Below are 22,090 nucleotides of genomic sequence, written 5' to 3'. Positions count from 1 at the left end.
GTGTAGCTGCTAAACGCTCCTCACTGCAGTGCAAAGTCTGCAGAATAATCAATCAGTGTGTCCGTCCGCACTACATTAACATAACATATTGAAGAGAGGGTGAGTGGGGCGGAGAGGGAGAGCGAGAGAGAGAGGGAAAGAGGGGGAGAGGGAGAGGGGACAGGGGGAGAAAGAGAGAGAGAGAGAGAGAGAGAGAGAGAGGAAGGTAGGGGGAGGGAGAGAGTGGGGGGAGGGAGGGAGAGAGAGAGAGAGAGGAAGTGAGAGAGAGAGAGAGAGAGAGAGAGAGAGAGAGAGAGAGAGAGAGAGAGAGAGAGAGAGAGAGCAGTACATGATCACTGATCCTCAATATATATACCTTCTTTCTTGTACATTCAATTTTCATACACATTTGTCTACCTGGTAACCCAATGGAATTCAGAAGCAGTGATGCTGTTTCCCACGTCACAATATGAGCTAAACTCCAGTGATAAGTGGCTTTAATACCTGAGAAGTCAGCTTTAATAACTCAGAAGGCCGTTTCCCCCCGAGCCGTATCTTCTGTGTTTACAGATCTAATAATATGATTAAGCAATAAGCCCCCGCTTCGCATTGCTTGGCACATCACGATGCAGAGTTATAAAACTATTATAAAAAGGTTAAGATAGACATAAAAAGGTTTCACAAATAAACAAAGCAACCTAATGTGTTATCATGTACTGGAAACCAATCATCCCTGCTCCACCAAGCGATGTAGTTGCTCAAGACAGCAAAATGGATGCTAAGCAACACAGGCTAGCATACAGGTTCATTAATACCAAAAATGAATTGTTATGCGGTCACAGGTGTTTGCTTTGAGTACTTAAAGGGGTCCTATTATGCTTTTCCGTTTTTTCCGTCTCCTATTGCGCTTTACATATGTTTTGGGGTATATAAATGGTTGGCAAAGTTACAATACCATAAAATTCCCAGAAGGGTGAGTAAATGACTACCGCAAATCACTGTTACCGAGCTGCCTAGAAACGGCTCGTTGGGATTCTCTCCGCGGCTTTCTTTTACTTCCGGTACATGGTGACGTAAGCATGTACTTTTGCTGGGAGTCAATGGGAGAGCGTCATCAACTTTTGCTGCGTTCCTGGACACGCTGGGTCGGGGGGAATGGATCAGATTGCAAAACAGAGTTTGAGTAGGGAAGTAAATGGACAGAAAGACATAATACTATTTATATATTATATATAAATTATGTATATATATTAGGGGTGTGACGAGATCTCGTGCCACGAGATCTCGCAAGATTAAACTCGATATCACCCGTCGGGTTAAAAATCTGTTTCGCGAGATTTGTGAGCTATCTAAACTTCTATTTGTGGCCTCAAGGGGCAGTAATGCGCCTTTGCTACGTCTAGCCTGCCTAGACGTAGGAGAAGGAAAAGAAGAAGAGGAGGAGAAGGAGGGGAAGCAGGGGAAGCAGGCATAGGCAGCCAGAATGACGTCGGAAAATACCCGTATTACCATCGAAGACCCCCCCGCCACTTTTAAATCATTTGTTTGGCAGCACTTTGGGTACCCGGCGGAAATGATGAATGGCAGTAGAGTGACTGATAAGACACGAAGTTGTCAGTGACATACTTGATCAGACTCTGTTTGCACTATTTGCACTCTGTATTGACGGAGTAGAATTTTGATTTTTTGGTTTTGCACATAATATTGTTTGCAATTGAAAAAAATAGAATTATTTATTTTACATCAACTTTTATAAATTTTAGTTTTAGTTTCAATTTCATGCATGTAAAGAGTTATAATAAAACATTTCAAAATGAATGCGTAACTCGGTTAAATAAAAGTCTGTTGGTCCAGTCATATATTTTGTCATTGTAGTTTTCTTAAAATCTCGTCTCGTCTCGTTCTCGTGAACCGAATATCGTGTCTCGTCTCGTCTCGTGAGCTGAGTGTATCGTCACACCCCTAATATATATAAATTATACATAAATTATATATATATATATATATTTAAGCAATAGATCACGACAGGCTGTGGTATGTGCTCATTATACCACTGTTAAGGGGCGTTGTCCGGCCCCGACGCCCAAATAGCACATACCACTGACTGAAGTTATCTATTGCTTTTATACAACGGTTACTATTATGGCAAAACGAAAGTCACAGACACACTACATTTAAAAAGAAACCAAGAAAGTCAAAGTAGCCGTTTTATTAAAGAATACAAAAAAGTAGTCCCTCCTGGCTGCCTTCCAAATGCACGACGGTCGCTATGCAACACACTTTAGCGTCCCTCCGAGAGAAGGCTCGGCTAGAGCGGTTCGCCGGCAATTTATCCTATTGAGCAGTTCACTCGCCGTGTGCCTAAGCTTTCGTTAGTCTCTCCATCGCCTTGCTCACTCCCGGAGTAACAACATTTACACCCTCTCCATCATCCAACATATGTTTTACTTTGTAACCGTTTCTACTTCCAGGCGCGGAGTGATATGAAAACTTTCACAAAATGATCGGGCGTCATAGCAGTTATGTATACGCTCATTATACAACAGTTATGAATCAATCAGATCGCTGGATTTAGGCCCCCCTTTGTATCAATATATATAATTGGTAAGGTGAGTTATAATATATAATTGGTGAGTTATAATATATCTGTTAATTATAATATATAATTGGTAAGGTAGCACCGAAGCCATAGTAGACAGAGTGACAGATTGCCTGAAATGACGTCAGCACCAAGATTCTAAATGCCTCAAAATTCTAAGCAACAGGGTGTTTCACATAGGGGTTGTAATACTCGGATACTAGGAGAAAAAATAATGCGCTAGACAACCCTTTATTGTTGTAAATCAATTCTATGAGGTCAAACAAATTAAATAATAAACAGTAAAAAATGGCATAATAGGGCCCCTTTAACGGCTTAGAGCCGATAAGAATCAAGGACCTGGACTATCTGTTGCATAAAGAATGGATGCAACACCTGCAGAGTAGCTTCTACAAATTAGGTAGGATATTACTGTTGCCAAGGAAAAAATGCTGAAAATGAGGGATTAAGCCTGCAAGACTGCAGCCAGAGCAGAATAGTAAGGCAGTCAAAGCAACCAGCTTCCAGAAGCATCCGGGAAGCCACCGGTGTCTGCATCACTCTAAAACTGATCACAACCATGCAACACTGTTTCATGGTTGCATGTTCTTCTGGAGACGGGCTGCGTGCTCCTTGCCTGCTCCCTCTTCTTCCTCTGGTTTCTGAGAGTACACAGAGCATTTCCCTGCGGCAGCTTCTTCTCCTGTCGCCTTAAGTCTGCCACCAGATATACAGTCCCTGCTATTCTGCTAAGGCGGCAGTTTTCTGCTCTTAGGGGAAAAAAACCTCCTGGGTGTATGGGAAAGAGGAAAGCAGGGCGATTATGAGCGCGATTAAGGAGGAAAAAAGGGAATAAATCTAGAAGTTAGAGAGGGTGCTATGACATAGAGAACGAGGGGAGGATACATTCTACATTATTCATATGCCGCAGCATCGAGAGATGGAAGATAATGCCCATGTTTTGCATCCAATTCTCGTTCCTTTGTTCATTTCGCAATTTGCTATATTGCGTTTTTCATCTTGTCTTCATGATTGACCCTTATTTAACGTAGTCTGACATTTTCATGTTTTTTTCTTTCTTTTTTCTTTCCTTCTTGATTTCCTTCATTCCTTCTTTCCTCCCTCACTCCCTTATTCCCTTCCTTCCTTACATCCTCCCTCCCACCCGTCCGTCCTCATTTCCTTCCTATTGTCCTTCCTTCCCTTCCTTAGTAGCATTTCACGAGTTTGAAACCAAACAAACAAAAGACATAGCGGCCCTAACATAAAATCCACCTGATAGAAATGCTAAAACATTAAGGAGTTGACCTTTATGGCAGAGAGAGATGCGGTGCTGCATTCAAACAGAGAGTCACTTGATAATACCACGGAATTAAAGGTTGCATCAGCGTTGCTAGGCTGAACCATAAATTATCATATCCATCTGATCTTTCCTCACGATCCACTAGCTGCCCCCCCCCCCCAGAAGCAGGCCATCAAAAAAAGGCGTCTCTGTAGGCAGCCTATGCTCCAAGATTGTACACAAAAACAAATGGTACTACCAACCACTCAAAACCAAAATAAATAGTATTCCAACAAATCACAGACATGGGGTGGGTGTTGTGGGATATGCGCTGCGTTCATGATAGTTTTTTCTGGATGCACGAAACCCGGAAGGGAGGGGCGAGCTGGCTCTGTTTGTTTGGGATCTCGCTTCAACTACCAACAAAAGTGACGTCACCCAACATCGCCGATACAACCTTTAATGCTCTCTCTCTAGAGAAAGATGCTGCCAGTACTGCATATCAGCAACGTAACAGCGAGACACAGGGAAAAATAGACACCGGGACCTTAGGGGAGGGCTGCCCTGCCTTTAAGGACGCACACACTCCCCCATTAGAGTGCTCTGCACGCTTCAAGGGGCCTCTGTTAGTGCTCTCTTCATTAAGCCATGCAAACCTCTTAAATACACATCTCAACGCGGTACACGATGGGCCGCCATACGCTTTAACTTATTCATTACAAAATAGAGTATGATGAACGTTGATTCATGTGGGAATACGGTGCTGGTTGATTAATATTGGAATGTGGGAACCGTTCCTTAACATTGTGATACGGTAAACGTTGTCATATAGGAATATGTTGAGCGTCAGTTAATATTGGGATAAGTTGAACCTCAGTTAATATTGGAATTTGGTGATTGTTGATTAAAATGAGGAGATGATGAGCAGAGGCAGAAAAGTGAAGTACTGGTGGGGGTGTTTAACTCTGTGTTGCATGGTGCGAGTTCTGGGTTTGATTCCCATCGTCCTCAGCGTAACCTTTTGTATCCTGCAGCAACCTGCTGTTGAAGTATCTGTATTCACTGTAAGGGTGGCTTATGTAAACGTTACTCCTATATCACTAGATATTGAAGGGGGGTCTCTTAGTGTGTATTTATTGGAATTCATATTTTGTTTTTATTGTTGAGATTTTAAGCTTCCCAAGTCCGAACAAAAGAATAAGCTTTAATAGTAATGAAGATTCAATACTGCTAATGAGCTTGAAATCCTTTAACAAATCATTTCTCTGGGGCCAAGGTTTTTTAGAAGCAAAATATTGTGCTATTCTGACGCTGGGTCGGCGTGTTAATTTATGGCTAGTGCAAGCCCTTCACTGTCCCCATTTGAGGACTTTTTGAGTTGCCCCCAGTGGCTGCAGCATCTAAAATTAATCCACTTAGTCTCAACCCTGTGCAAACATCCCTAGTCCTGACAACGCTGTGAGGAACCAACTGATTCTAGATGAAAGAGGAGATAAAAACCTCTTCAGTGCAGTGTCGCAATCACCACCAAGTGGATAGGACAGTGTACTAACATTAATGAGCCTTTCAAACCAGAGCTCATTAACAACAGTCCATAACCTCCATATCTCCTCCGTCGGTTCCCTCCTGTCTCCCAGGTGCTAATGCGTCGGCCCCGGACCAGCTGAGTCTGGCTCTGGCCTGGAACCGGGTGGACATCGCCCGCAGCCAGATCTTCATCTACGGACAACAGTGGCCAGTAAGCATCTCGCATACCTTCCTCTTCTGTGTATTTTCTTTGAGGGATTTCTTGTGAGTTTTTTTCCAAATGTCTTCCTTCCTCATCTTCTTTGACATTTTATAGGCCAACCGAAGCAGGGTATTTTAATAGCTGTGCTTGTGATATCTATTGTTCCCATAGTTACTACGAACGTATATTAGTAATCTATCTATAACAGCGGTTCTCAACCACCGGGTCGCGAACGGTACCGGGCCATGATTTTTGTTTTTTCAATATTATTACTTTTTTACTTACTATTCTGGGAGACCAATGTTACTGTTTCTGACCAAATATCAGTGATGGCTCGTGGTTTAACATTAATAGAAAAATAAAAAAAACCTCTTACATTGCCTTTGAGTAGGTTTGCATTGCGTGATTCACTAAGTCACCCAAAATGCAAAAGAAAAGTCTAAATTAAGGTACCACAAATGCCAGTTATTACTAAGGAGTTTGTGTTTGTGGTGATCCACGAACAAACATCCATATTTGGTCATGACCTTATCTGAATCACAGGTCCGGGAACAAAATTAGATTTCTTTGTTGCGGTGGATGGATGGATTTTACATAAGTCAGATATCAATGACAAAGAAACAGACTTTGGCACAATAGTTAAAGGAGTGATGTTACAACAGTTTGAATACTGTGAGACTCTTACAGTCTATTAATACAACAATTTGTTTCTCTTTTTATTCTGGTGCCGCAGTATAAGGGCTCGGCCCCTGTAAACACAGCATACAAACCGTACCATTTGGATGACAGTGTGTGCATGTGTGTGGTGCTGTGGCGTGCTTGCAGGTGGGCTCCCTGGAGCAGTCCATGCTGGATGCCCTGGTGCTGGACAGAGTGGACTTTGTCAAGCTGCTGATCGAGAACGGAGTCAGCATGCACCGCTTCCTCACCCTGTCCCGCCTGGAGGAGCTCTACAACACGGTAATGAGAATCACACACGCACACACACACAGGCTCACACATACACACAGACACAGACACAGACACACACACACACACACACACACACACACACACACACACACACACACACACACACACACACACACACACAGACACACACACACACACACACACACACACACACACACACACACACACACACACACACACACACACACACACACGCACACTTTCATACACATACACAAAGGTGCGCAAAAACACATATGCCCATCCATACACACACACTCACACACACACACACACACACACACACATACACACACAGACAGACACACACGCAAACACACACGCACACCCATAGACGCATGGTCACACACACACACACACACACACATATACACACAGACACACACAAACACACGCACGCACACATTCAAGCATACATACACATACATGCGCGCACACACACACAGGCCCACCCATACACACACACTCTACACTTCTCTGCACTCAAACACAAAGAACTGGGCATCAGGCACCTCTGAACCTCAATATTGACTGTGTGTGCTTGAGTTCCTCTCAGCTTAACCTGTAAGTCGCTTTGGCAAAAACCAACTCGAAGGTGGCGAATGAAAGAAATTGTTCACTCTGCTGCCTGTTTATAAACTGGTGTGGTGGAGCTCTGAGTTCTGTTGTGATAGGCGGTATGGGTCTCCATGGAGCTCTGAGTTCTGTTCTGATAGGCGGTATGGATCTCCATGGAGCTCTGATTTCTGTTCTGATAGGCGGTTTGGGTCTCTGTGGAGCTGAGTTCTGTTCTGATAGGCGGTTTGGGTCTCTGTGGAGCTGAGTTCTGTTGTGATAGGCGGTATGGGTCTCTGTGGAGCTGAGTTCTGTTCTGATAGAGGACCTGGCTCTGTATGGAGCTTATTTGTGTTCCGATAGACACGATCTGTTGTTGGTCCTTCAGAAACACGAACCATCCAACACTCTTTCCATTATTTTGCTAAAGGTGAGGGTGGCATCATACAAGTTTCAAACTAAACAAAGTAAACAAAAGAAAAAGCGTCGATAACATCAAATCCATAATAAAAAAAATTAAGAAATGTGCCTTTTTTGCTTAAGGAGAAGCGCTGTGTATACAAACCGAGAGTAACCTGGTGAAAGCACTGGATAAGGATCCCTCTCCAGAGAACGACACTGCTAGTACTGCAAACTGGCCTCCATTAGCTAGACAGAGGGCACAACGACAGAGCAGTTGGCAGGAAGTGAGACAAACCGGGCGGGGCGGTTAGTAATTACATCGTAGGCCGTGTCTCACAAGAGAGATCAGGGAAACGGATGGCGCGCTGTCTAAGATAGTCTATATCCCGACGATGGGCTCCATAAACTCTTTATCCTCCGACCGGGGGGTGGGGTGGGGGTGGGGACCTGTTATAGGTCGTGTAATAGAGTGTGGCCAGCAGCCCTGTCTTTAAAGATGCACACACTCCCATCAGAGCCCTATGCACACACCCCCGGCCCTCTGCTAGTGCTCACTACATTAAGCCATGCACACCTCTTAAATACTCATCACAGCGCGCTGGTACATGACATACCTCCTGATGATTTCTCTTATCATGGCAGAACATGGCGCACGTTGTTTCCTATTAGGAGACGACGAGTAGAGGCAGAAAAGTGTTGTACTGCCGATGGTGTTTTACTCCGTGTCTGATGGCTCAGGTTCCTGGTTCGATTCCCGTCGGCCTCGGTGTACCTTTCTGCAGGAAAGACGGCCTTGGTCTACATGGAGCTGAGTTGGGTTCTGATGGAGCTGAGTTGTGTTCTGTTGGATGGCCTGGGACTGTTAAAACCTACGTTGTGTTCTGTTGGAAGGTCTGGATCTGCATAGAGCTGAGTTACGTTCTGTTTGAAGGCCTGGGTCTGTATAGAGCTCAGTTGTGTTCTGATGGAGCTCAGTTGTGTTCTGATGGAGCTCAGTTGTCTTCTGTTTGAAGGCCTGGGTCTGTATAGATCTCAGTTCTGTTCTGATTGAGCTCAGTTCTGATGGAGCTCAGTTCTGTTCTGTTGGAAGGCCAGGGTCTGTTTAGAGCAGAGTTCTGATCTGATGGAGCTCAGTTCTGATGGAGCTCAGTTCTGTTCTGTTGGAAGGCCAGGGTCTGTTTAGAGCAGAGTTCTGTTCTGATTGAGCTCAGTTCTGATGGAGCTCAGTTCTGTTCTGTTGGAAGGCCAGGGTCTGTTTAGAGCAGAGTTCTGATCTGATGGAGCTCAGTTCTGTTCTGTTGGAAGGCCAGGGTCTGTTTAGAGCAGAGTTCTGATCTGATGGAGCTCAGTTCTGTTCTGTTGGAAGGCCAGGGTCTGTTTAGAGCAGAGTTCTGATCTGATGGAGCTCAGTTCTGTTCTGATGGGGTCTGTTTTTGTTCCTCCAGAGACACGGACCATCCAACACACTCTCCCACCTCGTCAGAGATGTCAAAAAGGTAGGACGACGCCATGCCAACGTAGTGCCCACGCTGAAACTGTGGCTGTGTAGACACACAAAGTACACACAACCATCGGCTTCTTCTGTGTGTGCGCGAAAGTAAAATGGTCTGTCTGGATGTGTGTGTGCGTATGTGTGAGAGTCTGTGTGTGTGTGTACCTAGTGTAAATAGGGTAAGTGCGCTTCAAGTGCGTGTGCAGAATGTGTCAAGTTTTGGTGGGAGACATTTACAGATGGTGTATCATGTGTCTTCTGCCTTTGGCTGCGGTGTGTGTTTGTTTGTGCGAGTGCGTATGCCTGTGGGTGTGTTTGTGTGTATGTGTGTGTGCGTATGCCTATGCCTCTGTATGTGTTTGTGTGTTTGTGTGTTTGTTTGACTTTACGTATGCCTGTGTGTGTGTGTGTGTGTGTGTGTGTGTGTGTGTGTGTGTGTGTGTGTGTGTGTGCCTGTGTGTGTGTGTGCGGGCGTGTGTGCTGATGGCACATAGAGACTGGCTCTCGTCTTTCAGCAGAAGCTGCCGTCTGCCGTGGCTGTGTAACACTCAACGTGTTAGCGGCTTCTCTCGCTTCCCCCCCTCTAATGCATGTACATGCTCACTACCCTTGTAGTACCAAAAGCACCACAGATGCTGTCTCATCAACAAGACTGTAAAAAAAGCCATCAAACCAACCGACGGCACTGGAATGAAATCCCGTGAAGTCTCATGTATCGCTGTTCACATTATTCACTGTCGGATCTCCGTTTCAACCTTGATGTGTGTATACAATTGTCGTGTATATATTAAAATATATATCTATATATATTCGGCGATGTACAGTGAAAGTGTTACAGATGATCATGTGAAGCTTGCATCATTTCAAAATAACTCCCGCGGCCTGACTGCTGACATCTAATCCGGTCTGTGTTGCTGCTGTGCATAAGGATGGTTTTTAAATTCAGCGCATGTCCACATCCTCTGCCCTCGACGGCCGCCGGCACACTGGCTGAGGGGCGGTGTGGCGAGGTCAGGGTGACCACCATTAACGTGGAGATGGGTCCATTAATTACCGTGTGTTTGACACCGCTACAGCCCGCTCCTACGGAGCCTCGCTGGTGTAAGCCCTCATTGTCCCACCCATCGTGAATGTGGAAACCTGCATTCAGTCCCCCCCCGACCCCCCCACCCACCCAGCAGGCGTTTAGAATTGAGATGGCCACTTGGAGAATAAGCCCTAATGTCCCTGCAGTAGAGAAACACTTGAGTTGGGTCTCAAGCTGCTATGGAAGGGATTGTTTCTGGCAACCAAAACATTGGAAAACGTTGCATGTCTACACAGCGAAGGAGCCACAAATACCCATGGACGAGTGCTTGGTGCAAGTATTCTCTAGTGACGTTGTGAGTGTTATGTTGATAGTATCCCGGTGTGATTCAGATACTATTCCATTGCTTCTCACCGAGGCTAAATCTACACACAACCAGCATTTCCGCTCTTTATCACTCTCTTTCCAAATAGAAAAACACAAGCTGGTTCATTTTCAAGCCATTTGTCGTTTGTATGTGTTTTATCTCAAGGTAGGGACGTAATGTGTTAATGTTTGAGGAATAGTGTGGACTAATACTAGTACTTCTTCATGTCCCTCACAAGCAAAAGACCCAGACATCTTTAGTTTTAAAAACTATGAAATCAGTTAACTTAACTCCCTGCAATGACGGGAATGCTACAATGGAAGCAAATAAATTTCGACATTCCCAAGAAACAGCATGAGACCGAGGACGTGTATAGCAATACCTGAGCTACAGCACCATTCATACAATGCAGAGAACATTCACACAACAGCAACACTGGACCATGTTGGAGTTGTCAGATCTCAGGGTGTGAGGTGAGTGGAATGCCTGTTCACGCTGAGATTGACCTGGCAGTCACACCACAGTACAGGACGCCAATCACCGTGACACAGAGTAACCGGGGCCACGGGCGTCTGTACATACGCAGCATGCCTAACACTTACACACAGAGATGGAGGGAATCCTGTTTTAATTAGTTGACATATGTAGAACGATATCGGAGATCTGTATGGCAAAGGCCTGTGGCCTTGTGGTCAATGTGGCCTTGGAGCACCAAGGCTTCTCTGAAGGAAAATACAGCAAAAATACAAACTAAAAAAATTACACCCTTTTCAATTGAGACATCCAGACCATACTCCCCTGAGTCTGTACTGAGTCTGTGATTCATTAAGGCAAGCTAGTTGTAAATGTGGGTGGACTGGGGTGGGGGGTGGGGGAGTGCCCAGGTCTTCTGGGTGCATGTTAGGTGACTATTGGTGTGGTGGCGTAATAATGGTTTATTTTGGTGGTCGGTGTCTAGAGTGGGGAAGAGGCAATGTGTTTCCAGTCACAGGTGATCTTCCTCCACCTCTTATAGAGTTGTTGTTATCTGTTCATCTTCCCCTCCGTCTTGCCCCCTCCTCCTTTAGGATTAATATTCACTTACCACTCCTTTATTCTCTTCATTTCTTCATTTTCTATCCTTTACCCCATTTTTTCTTGTATCACCTTTTATCTCCCCCTATTCACGACACCCCAAACTGCACTGAACCTCTCTGACAAGATCTTGTTCTTTCCCTCACTGTAAACAAGGTCACCTTATCCTTTCCCCCACATATAAATATACCCTCATCTTGAACCCCGGCTTTCAGTCTTTCCTTCCCTTCACCACTTTTTCCCCACACAGATAATATAAGATACGATTTGAGGCAAGTTTTCCAAGCCACAATAAGCCGCTGAACAAAGGTCTCAGGAAAAGACAGAACGAGCGGTTTGAAATGAATATCAGGGCGAGCGGAACACCTTTAACAGCATCCAAACGTAAAGATCCCAACGCAACCGCTTTGGAAATGTGAGGTCTCAATTCAAGACCAAACAAAGAGAGAGAGAGAGAGAGAGAGAGAGATGAGAGGTCTTCTCCCAGGGGTTCCGTGTGTTGCATCATTCCCCATGGTCCTAGTGTCCACTGCATACAACGCAGCATACTCACTGACCTTGTGTGCTCTTTCCAAGCGAGAATACCCAGGGTTCAGTTGGATCTACTTCAAGGTGAATCCGCTAATCATGATTTCTTTCATAGCCAAAAAAACAAACAAAAACGTGTGTGGATTTTGGTGTGCGGTTGTGCGTGTGTGTGTGTGTGAGAGTGTGTATGGTGCGTGTGGTTTACCTTTGTGTTTGTGTTTTGTCTGTTCAAGCGATTACCCGGGTCTGATCTGACGAGGTGTGTGTTCATGTTCCAGGGAAACCTGCCCCCGGACTACCGCATCAGCCTCATCGACATCGGCCTGGTGATTGAATACCTAATGGGCGGAGCTTACCGCTGCAACTACACCAGGAAGAGGTTCAGGACTCTGTACCACAATCTGTTTGGTCCCAAGAGAGTAGGTGGATCATCCTTAATCCCATTATTGTTCTCACTGCTCTGACATACCACGGCAACACGTATTGATTCGAGCACAACAAAGATATTCATGTTAGTAAAATAGCCATGAATGCATTTGTACTGCATCGCGGTTATGTTCCTGTGTCTGTGCATAATGTGTGGCGATACACAGACTGAATATTGACATTGGATGTAATTGGGTGCCGGCTTGCACATAATGTGTATCGTAAAGGTAACAGCGTAAGAGGCTGTACCATTTACCACATTCTGCAAGCAAGTTAACGGTTTATTTGATATTTTGGAAACGGTGCACAGCAGCAAAACATTGACACTGAAATGCACTTTCAATAAACAGTGGATGTCAAGCTCGTGAGAACCAAGGTTTTCCTGAGCATATTGTATGCCTTTCCCCTGAAGCACAAACTCAAAAACAATAACAAACGCCTCAGCTGCTAAAGCTGGAGCATCTGGTTCCTCTGGCTCCATATTGATAGCTGACAGAACTATCTCCCTCACATCAGAATCAGATTCATTCATTATTATTCATCGCTGACGCCACTATGCACCGTGATAAATCGTACATTTCTTGTTGATTTAAGCTTTGAACCGTGACTTACGCAATCACATAATTCTCCATTCGCCAGCCCTCTAACGATGCAACCATTCTTTTTGGGTTTATCTTTGATAAGGTCTCATATGCTTTTCTGTGGCTGCAGAGTCTGATTCCCTTACGCCACCCAACACTGCCACATGTGTGATGGAAATAGAATTGTGCACAGCTGTGTCCGGGACATTGTATCTCTGCTCGAAAATGCACTGTGTCTGCGTATGTGTTGTGTGTGTGCTTGTGTGTGTGTGTGTGTGTCTGTGCACGATGTGCGTGTGGGCGGCCACACACATACTTGTGTTGTGTGCATGCAAACGTGTGTGAGTGTGTGGGGGAGTGACAGCGGGAGGGAAAACAAAGTGGGGAGGAAAATGTGAAGAAAAAAAACTGATTGAGAGATGAACAAAGAGAGCGAGAGACCCCTCAAATAATTTGAGTTTATTATCCACCTTTTTCCAGATGAAATGGGTCCATGTTAGTTCTCCCACACTACCTTTCTCTCTTTCTCTCGCTCCCTCTCGCTCTTTCTCTCTTTCGTGCTATTCCACGCTATCTCTCTCCCTCTCTCTCTCTCTCTCTCTCTCTCTCTCTCTCATTCTCTCCCTCTCCCTCCCTCCCTCCCTCTCCCTCTCTCTCTCCCTCTCTCCCATCCTCCCTCTCCCTCGGTCCCTCCTTCTCTCTCTCTCCCTCTCTCTCTCTCTTGTGCTCTCCCTCTCTCTCTCTGTGTCTCCCTCTCTCCCTCCTTCCCTCCCTCCCTCTCCCTCTATCTCTCTCTTTCCCTCTCTCTCTCTCCCTCTCTCTCTCTCTCGTGCTCTCCCTCTTTCTATTGCTCTCCCTCTCTATCACACACACACACACACACACGTGCACTAAAAACAAAGCCTCGAAATTGATGCGAATATCAACATCCCTACAGGAGACCTGTGCTATTTTTATCCTCCCAGATGATGGTTCATGAATACATAATTCATACATGCCTCCTGCCTCAATACAGTTACCAGAGCACTGGTTCAACATTACCAACAGGCACATGTTAAACAGGGGAAAAACTAAATCCCTGATGTCTGCAAAGTGCTCTTTCGGATACACAAACGCCACCTGTGTAGAAAGCAGCCCACGCATTGAAATGTACAAGATAAGTATGGGAAGAAGAGGTGACAGCATATTGTGTATAAGGTTGTCCCATCTCTAGGCATCAGCATGTCAGTCTGTCCGTCATTTGCTCTCTGCTAACGGAGACGATCACTCTTATCAATCCCACCCGACCAGCTCTTGTTCTGTGTATGTTCTTGTTTGTTGCTTTTCCAGCCCAAAGCCCTGAAACTGCTGGGGATGGAGGTGAGTGTCAATACCATGGCGGCTATATCGTTGCGTCAGTGTTGTTCTTGTCCTTTGTCTACAAAGTGTCCGTCTCGTCATGATATGAGCGTCAAATGCTTTAAAACAGCTCTGAGTCAATCACTCTGTATGTGTGTGTTGTGTGTGGCATACATATAACTTTCTAAAGTGTGCACACGCTTACACCGTGCCGCACACTAACACATACACCTCACTCTGTAAGTTTGGGATGTGAATGTTGAAGGTTATAACTAGAGATGTCCGATATTATCGGCCCACCGATATTATCGGCCCGATATTAGCATAAAAATGTAATATCGGTCAATATCGGTATCGGATTTTTTTTGAAAAAAACAAAAAAAACAAACAAAAAAAAACATGGCACTTTTCCCTTAAATTAAGTCGAAGTATTTTTCTTATTTTGCACAGACAATATTAACGTTTGGAAAGCCTTGTTGCATTCAAGAATGCATCCAGTGGGGCATCACAATAACATTAAGCATGTTGTGTTAATTCCACAACAGGAGATATGTAATGTTACCTAAATTATGTTTGAGGAAAAATAACCCAAATATCGACATCGGTATCGGCTGATATCGGAATCGAAAATTTAGAGTTGGACAATATCGCATATCGGATATCGGCAAAAAAGCCAATATCGGACATCCCTAGTTACAACCACATGCATACGGGTTGACTCCAGAGACCTGTTTTAACGGCTTGTGTACGACTCATGGAATGACCCCCAGCGGAGCACGCCGGTCGATTCAGCCCAATAGATAATCAGTGATCCAAAACGGCCTCATGATCTCTATACTCATGTGTGTGTGTGGGTGTGGTTTATCACAGTATACACATCGTAAGCAAAACTGCCAGTATCATAAAAGCTGGAATCACAGCGTGTGATTGCAATTCATCTCTGAGACATCTGTGTTTCCTTTATGTTAAAAGCGTTTGTCTGACCTTGGTCAAAACTTTGTCTTTTGTGTGTGTGTGTGCGCATACCTGTCCATTCCTACCCTTATGCCTCTTTCCTATCTGCCTAACCCTCTTTCTCCTCTGGTAGTCCTTCTAAGTCCTAAATGCAGCTCTAAATGTACAAGTGACTGCCATTAACTTTAAATAAATAGATTTTCCGCTTCTCAAATGTCAAATGTGATGCCCTTCATGTTTTTTGCTAAAACAACGAAGGTTGCAATTACTCTTCAATATGTTCCACGAGAGTTCACTAATTATAATGTCACTTGTCAGGAATCAAAAAGAAATGCACTTTTCACCAACGCGTTCCTCAGTTGTCTGTGTGATTGTTCCTCTGAGGACCCCATCATCAGTATAACTGTGGCAGGGGGGGGCATTAGTGGTACAAGCTGACAGCAGATGTCTCCTGAGGAACATAGAGCTAGTCTGCAGTGCCATTAGTTCATGAATAGGCCCACCGTGGCCAGAGAGATCCACCCTGGATTTGATTGTTTTGTTTGACATTTCGTTGTCTATATTGTTTTGTTGAGTAGTAGCTTGTTAACTTTGTTAAATTTTCGCAATGGTTTGAAGCCATTTACTCCCTTACCCGTTTATCAATGTACAACGCAGTCCTTTCATAAGTCAGGTTGCTTATTTAATTTGAATAAGAAAATTGTTTCATTAGAAAATGAAAATGCATCAAACCAGTATCATAATTATCTTGATTAAAATCTTTGTATAATTACTCTTCTTATTATAAAGCAATTTAGTTTATTTTTAGTGGCAGGTTATTTTAGTTTGAACTTTCAGTTTACTCTCTGAACTTTGCTGCTACAGTAAGTAGCTATCCCAGTGTCTGTTTATAACCTTAAGAACCCAGTCCTCAGACCGCCCTCTGCCTAACCCAGTCCTCAGACCGCCCTCTGCCTAACCCAGTCCTCAGACCGCCCTCTGCCTAACCCAGTCCTCAGACCGCCCTCTGCCTAACCAAGTCTCCATCGCTTATCCTGGCTCTCCGCTAGGACGACATGCCGATACGCCGCGGCCGGCAGAAGACCACCCGCAAGCGGGAGGAGGAGGTGGACATCGACCTGGACGACCCGGAGATCAACCACTTCCCCTTCCCCTTCCACGAGCTCATGGTGTGGGCCGTGCTCATGAAGCGCCAGAAGATGGCGCTCTTCTTCTGGCAGCACGGCGAGGAGGCCATGGCCAAGGCCCTGGTGGCCTGCAAGCTGTGCAAAGCCATGGCCCACGAGGCGTCGGAGAACGACATGGTGGACGACATCTCCCAGGAGCTCAACCATAACTCCAGGTGGGGGGACGTCTCAGTGAGACCGCCGCCATCTTTTGAGATCACGTAGCAGGTTGTCTCTGCAGGTCGGGCCGGCCTGATCACAAAGACAGGGCCAATCGGCGTTAAGGGTAGGAACGCCGCAGAATAAACAAACATGGTGGACCTCGAGGAAAGTGTAGAGAACCGACAGAGCGATCAAAAGTAATGTTAAAATATGAACAGATCTCTGCATTGAAGACCTCTCTCGGAGGAGAAGATGTTTTTGCTTTACCAAGCGAAGAGAGCATGGTCATCACTCAGTTATGTACTGTTTTTGTAATGATAACGATGTAATGCCAAGCCTGTATGCGAAAATCAATTGCAGCCTAGCCGAGGTCAGACTGATATTTGTTGCAAAACACAAACTTCAATATATGGACGGTCTCACGATGATAAGGAACAAGCCCACGGGGGGGGAACATGTAGTTTTTGAATGCAACAACAGTCTCCTCACCACCATATTCTACCAATACACATACTCCAGACCCCATGTGCTTTTGTGCTAATCTCAGGTGGAAGCAATCAGCTTATGCTGACATTACGCATACATACACGAGACACGTGCAGACGTCTCCCTGCCTCCCTCTGTTCCTCTCCGTCTGATCATGTGATCACAGCGAGTTCTGTGCTTTAGCTTTCAGATGAGAGTAGAGAGAGTGATTAGATCTATCTAGGCCTACAGAGTGGTGAAGTTCTCCACGCTAAATGATTAATGAAGAATTGTGCTGGGAGTCTAGACTAGCAACTTCTGACCACACCGCTCAGCCCATATAGGCTGGCATGCGCATGCAAACAAACACCACACACAGACACACATAGACACACACACATACACAAACACTAGCTTTCTGACATACACACATACACACTCAAACTTCATATTCACACACACACACAGTCAAATATAAAACGCTCAAACTTCATATTCACACAGACACACACATGCACACGCAAACTACACTAACACACTCATGCACACATGCACGCACAGACATAAATATATGCCTACCTAGTTCCTCAGCTGCTGTCTGACCTGTATAGCACAACTCTAGTCAGCCACAAGGTAGGCTGCATGACATACATAGAGGAGAAGTAGCAGCACAGCCACTTAATAACATGTGAGAATAATGCAATAACCTATTGAAAAAGTGGAAATACGTTTTAATTTTAGGCATATATTGAATATAATAAACATTTAGCAGCCACTCATCCTACCCATGCACATTCACACACTATAACGGCATTTCTATAACGTCAATAGCGTCAACAGTATTTTGCCATCCAACTCTCTTGTGTAGTGGGTATAATCAGGTTTGTCTGTATTTCATGTGGTCATTACTCACTCACTTCATACCTGTAGATAGCAGGCCACCTCCTGGATGTCAGGGATCAAGACATTCGAGTCAATGTACAGTGTCCTCTCATGATCTACCGCATTAAACCCTATAAAGCACCATTCTGGTTGTGCCTGCACTTGCCATCTGTCCGTTGATCCTCCGTTGATCTGTGATCCTTGTGTTGAATAGTTTGACCTAGTCATATGGACATTGGTATTTGTATGGGGGTCGCGTCCCTCCTTGTATCAATGTAGACAAATAGATCACCAAAGCTCTGTTTTTCTCTCCCTAAGTCCCAAACCCTCTGTTACATCAACATGTCATGGATCTCTCTACTTGTGTGTCTGTGGTCCCCCTCTCCTCTCCTGTCCGGTGGTGGTGCCTCCGACAGAGAGTTCGCCCAGCTGGCCGTGGAGCTTCTGGACCAGTCCTACAAGCAGGACGAGCAGATGGCCATGAAGCTGCTCACGTACGAGCTGAAGAACTGGAGCAACGCCACCTGCCTGCAGCTGGCGGTGGCGGCCAAGCACCGGGACTTCATCGCTCACACGTGCAGCCAGATGCTGCTGACCGACATGTGGATGGGACGCCTACGTATGCGCAAGAACTCGGGCTTGAAGGTACAGGCGGGGAACGGGCGCACGGGAGGAGAGCGAGGAGACCTCTCTCCTCCAGCTTCCATGGCAACGACAAACGTAGCTCACACACACGCAACGCGTCCACACATAAAACACGCCGATTCTCAGATTGATACGCAGGCGCAGTTGACCGTGTAGTCCGGCGTGAGGATACACTGTAGTCAGGGCAGTGATACACAAGTTTGCAAACTGGGTCAGTAGGGCTGGGAAGTGGTTAGAGTATTGGTGTCCTTCACACATGTTCGCGTTTGGATGAATGACCACAGATCACTTAAAGACACAGAGTTCTGTTCCTCCTGGGGGGGTGGGCGTCGGCATCTCGCACTATACAACGTCCACAGACCAAAAGGCCTGTGTCCGGAGCCAGAAACGATGATCACCAATCAGAGTAATGAAACATGTATTTAAATGACCTAACGGCGCTCCCATTGGGCGCTCATCTGTACAGACCCCGTATTAGACCCGCCCCGTCTCAGATAAATGTTTATGAATGACCCGTTCCCGGCCAGGTCTGCTGGACATTTGTCTAAACCGGGGCAGGCCAGACGCATATGCCAGAGAAAATAAGACATAACCTCGCAGATTCTTCTGCTTTTTCCAAAAATTACAAAAATATAAAACTGCAAAGGTAAAGCAAAAAGTACACTTAACCATCCCCTTCACTCTCATCTTCCACCATATCCTTGTAGTTCTATTCCCCCTACGGGCTTGCCACGCACACACACACACACATCCGCACACTCTCACACACACACCCGCACACTACACACCCGCACACACACACACACAAGTTCCCCATCGCTCTCGTTTCCAGTTTGATGATTATGTCTCTGAAGTGTTTACAGCCGGCTGGCCTTCTTTATCTGCTCTAAGTGCCTGTCCTGCATCATTCATTTCTCTCTGGGAGCGGGGAGCGTCTGGGCATCTGGGCCTGTGATACCACTGGAGCTGAGTCCACAATGATCCCCCCAAAGCCCCAAGACAGACCTCAGTGTTGTGCATCATTTCTCATGGATTGTATATATGGTGGTGTGTGTTTGTGTAGGGGTTTGTGCGTGTGTGCGTGCACGTGTTGGTGTACGTTTGTGTGTCTGTGTCCATCGCATTTAAGAGTAATACATTTCTTTGCCACGTCTAATATCTCCAACCCACCCGACCCCTCCATCCCCTCCACCACCCACCCCCACTTCATCTACACATCCTCCCTGTGCCCCCCCGCCCAGGTCATCCTGGGCCTGCTGCTGCCGCCGTCCATCCTTAGCCTGGAGTTCAAGAACAAGGACGAGATGTCCTACATGCCCCAGGACCAGCAGGAGTCCTTCCTGCAGGAGAAGGAGGAGGAGGAGCCCGAGAAGCCCGCCAAGGAGAAGGAAGAGGAGGACATGGAGTTCACAGTAAGGTCATACTGTGAGGCGCAGTACAACTCCGTGGTGAGAGAACCCACCTCAGACCTGCATCACATACTATATACCACATCACATGACGCCTTATACACTTTAGGACTGCCACTTGGCTCTAACTGAGCCTCGACCAAAGCACATCGCGTTGATTGTAGAAACACACACACACACACACTAAACCCTGGTGGCTTTCTGCCAGCAACAACCTTTCCTGTCTCTTGTCGTCTCAGAGAGGACGTTGGTTGTGGAGTTGTAGCGTCTCGGTTTTGTTGCCTCCTCTGGTGGCTCCTTGTGTGTACGTTCCTTTTGTCTCTCTCTCTCTCTCTCTCTCTCTCTCTCTCTCTCTCTCTCTCTCTCTCTCTCTCTCTCTCTCTCACTTTATTTGTCTGTCTCTCTCTTTCTTTCTCTTTCTCTCTCTCTCTCGCTCTCTGTGTCTTGCACGTGAGATTCTTTGCTCTCTACGCTGCTACCTGGGTTCGTCTTTCTGTTGGGTTCCCTTTTGGTTTGCTTCAGCTCTCCCCCCCTGTCCATCATCTCGCCTGCCCTCTTGTTGTATTTCTCCCTCCGTCTTTCTGCCTTTCTCTCTAGCTCAGTTCTGCTCGAGGTACAGTACTGTTCGATGGTCGTTCGCTCCCCCCTCTATCTCCCAGTCTCTCTCTCCCAGTCGCTCTCTCCCAGTCTCTCTTCCAGTCTCTCTTTTCCTCTATCTCTCTACCACTCTCTCCCAGTCTCCTCTTTCTCTCTATCTCTCTCTCTCCCAGTCTCTCTTTCACTCTCTCTTCCTCTCGCTCTTATCTCATCGTCTCTCTCTCTCCCAGTCTTTCACTCATATCTCTTCCTCCCTCCCTCTCCCTCTCTCTCTCTCTCTCTCTCTCTCTCTCTCTCTCTCTCTCTCTCTCTCTCTCTCTCTCTCTCTCTCTCTCTTGCTCTCTCCCACTCCCACTTTATTCCAGTCCCCCCCTCACTCTCTCTCTCTCTGTCTCCCGTCCCGTGCTCGCCTGCTGCAGCGCCACACTCAGCATGTCCGCTGCAGGAAGAGGTGGGGGGGGGGTGGCGTGCGGCTCTGGCGTTACGTAACGCGCCCGCCGCCGCCACCGCCGCCGCTGCAGGGTTTAAATCATGCAGGGGTCTGAGCCAGCCCCCCCTCTTCACCCAGTGCAGAGCGGCACCGCCAGCCCCGGTGCGAGTCCGTCCGCACGGACCACGCGGATGTGTGCCGCCGGGATTCGGGCAGCGTTCCACTCCGATCCAAAACCCCGCTCGCACACAGACAGATCACGATTCGCCTTCTCCCTCGTGCGTCGAAAGACTGGGATCGACCACAATGCAGCCTCTCGTTACGTTCGCCCGACCACGCGAGTGATCTAGTGATTGCAGTGGAACGCATGCCCATCCCGCCGCCCATCCTCCTGCATGTGCATTATGTCCGGCCGAACAGGTGTGCCAGCGCAACTGTGGTGAATCTGCCACCGCGGGATACCTGGAACCCACAAGGTTCTGTCCCAGCGAGAACAACGCGGTCCAGCCAGGCGTTCGCAAGGGAGGACGTTTTATCTGCAGTTGCGCTGGCTGCTTGGCTGTTGAGATGCACTCCTGATAACCAGAGAGCACATGAATCGTACCGAGATTCATATCGATATACACACACCGCTTGCCACACCACGGGGGGAACGATTGGATTGCCCCCATGCCTCAGATGTTTTCAGAAACACGTGGGTTGTGTTTTGCCTTCGCTGCAGTTGAACTGGGGAGGGCTTGCATGTCAGCCCAGTGAAGTCATCATACGGCGCACACAGTAAAGCATCTGCCTTGGTACACGACAACCAGTCTGTCTGTCTGTCTGCGATTGCCTTGACACAAACTCAGGCAAATACTGCAGTTGAACATGTCCCTCATGTTAAACAAAACGACTTTGACACGGTGTGATCGATAAGAGTAGGGCTTGGAGGTTCCCAGCACTCAGGCTTTAATCTGAGTCTGCCTCAAGGCATCCAGGCAAGCGAGATAAATCCAATGACGCGACTCCCCCGCAGAGTCCTGGCGTGGCGCTGACATCAGTTCATGACTC

General features: G+C 46.5%; 1 protein-coding gene across 2 annotated transcripts in view; it reads left to right on the top strand.

Moving 5' to 3' along the window:
* Window positions 1-22,090, top strand: part of trpm3 (transient receptor potential cation channel, subfamily M, member 3) — a 143,141-nt gene that overhangs the window by 103,192 nt on the left and 17,859 nt on the right. For both annotated transcript variants that reach the window (XM_030358609.1, XM_030358610.1), the window contains exons 10-17: window positions 5,477-5,577; window positions 6,394-6,528; window positions 8,943-8,993; window positions 12,264-12,404; window positions 14,322-14,351; window positions 16,334-16,626; window positions 18,376-18,604; window positions 19,846-20,052. In XM_030358609.1, the coding sequence (XP_030214469.1) occupies window positions 5,477-5,577; window positions 6,394-6,528; window positions 8,943-8,993; window positions 12,264-12,404; window positions 14,322-14,351; window positions 16,334-16,626; window positions 18,376-18,604; window positions 19,846-20,052 (1,187 nt within the window). The remainder of the gene's footprint in view (window positions 1-5,476; window positions 5,578-6,393; window positions 6,529-8,942; window positions 8,994-12,263; window positions 12,405-14,321; window positions 14,352-16,333; window positions 16,627-18,375; window positions 18,605-19,845; window positions 20,053-22,090) is intronic.

The sequence above is a fragment of the Gadus morhua genome, chromosome 6 (genome assembly GCF_902167405.1).
Source record: "Gadus morhua chromosome 6, gadMor3.0, whole genome shotgun sequence".
Taxonomy (NCBI): domain Eukaryota; kingdom Metazoa; phylum Chordata; class Actinopteri; order Gadiformes; family Gadidae; genus Gadus; species Gadus morhua.
The sequence above is the reverse complement of the archived record's forward strand: the minus strand, read 5'-3'. Positions and strand labels throughout refer to the sequence as shown.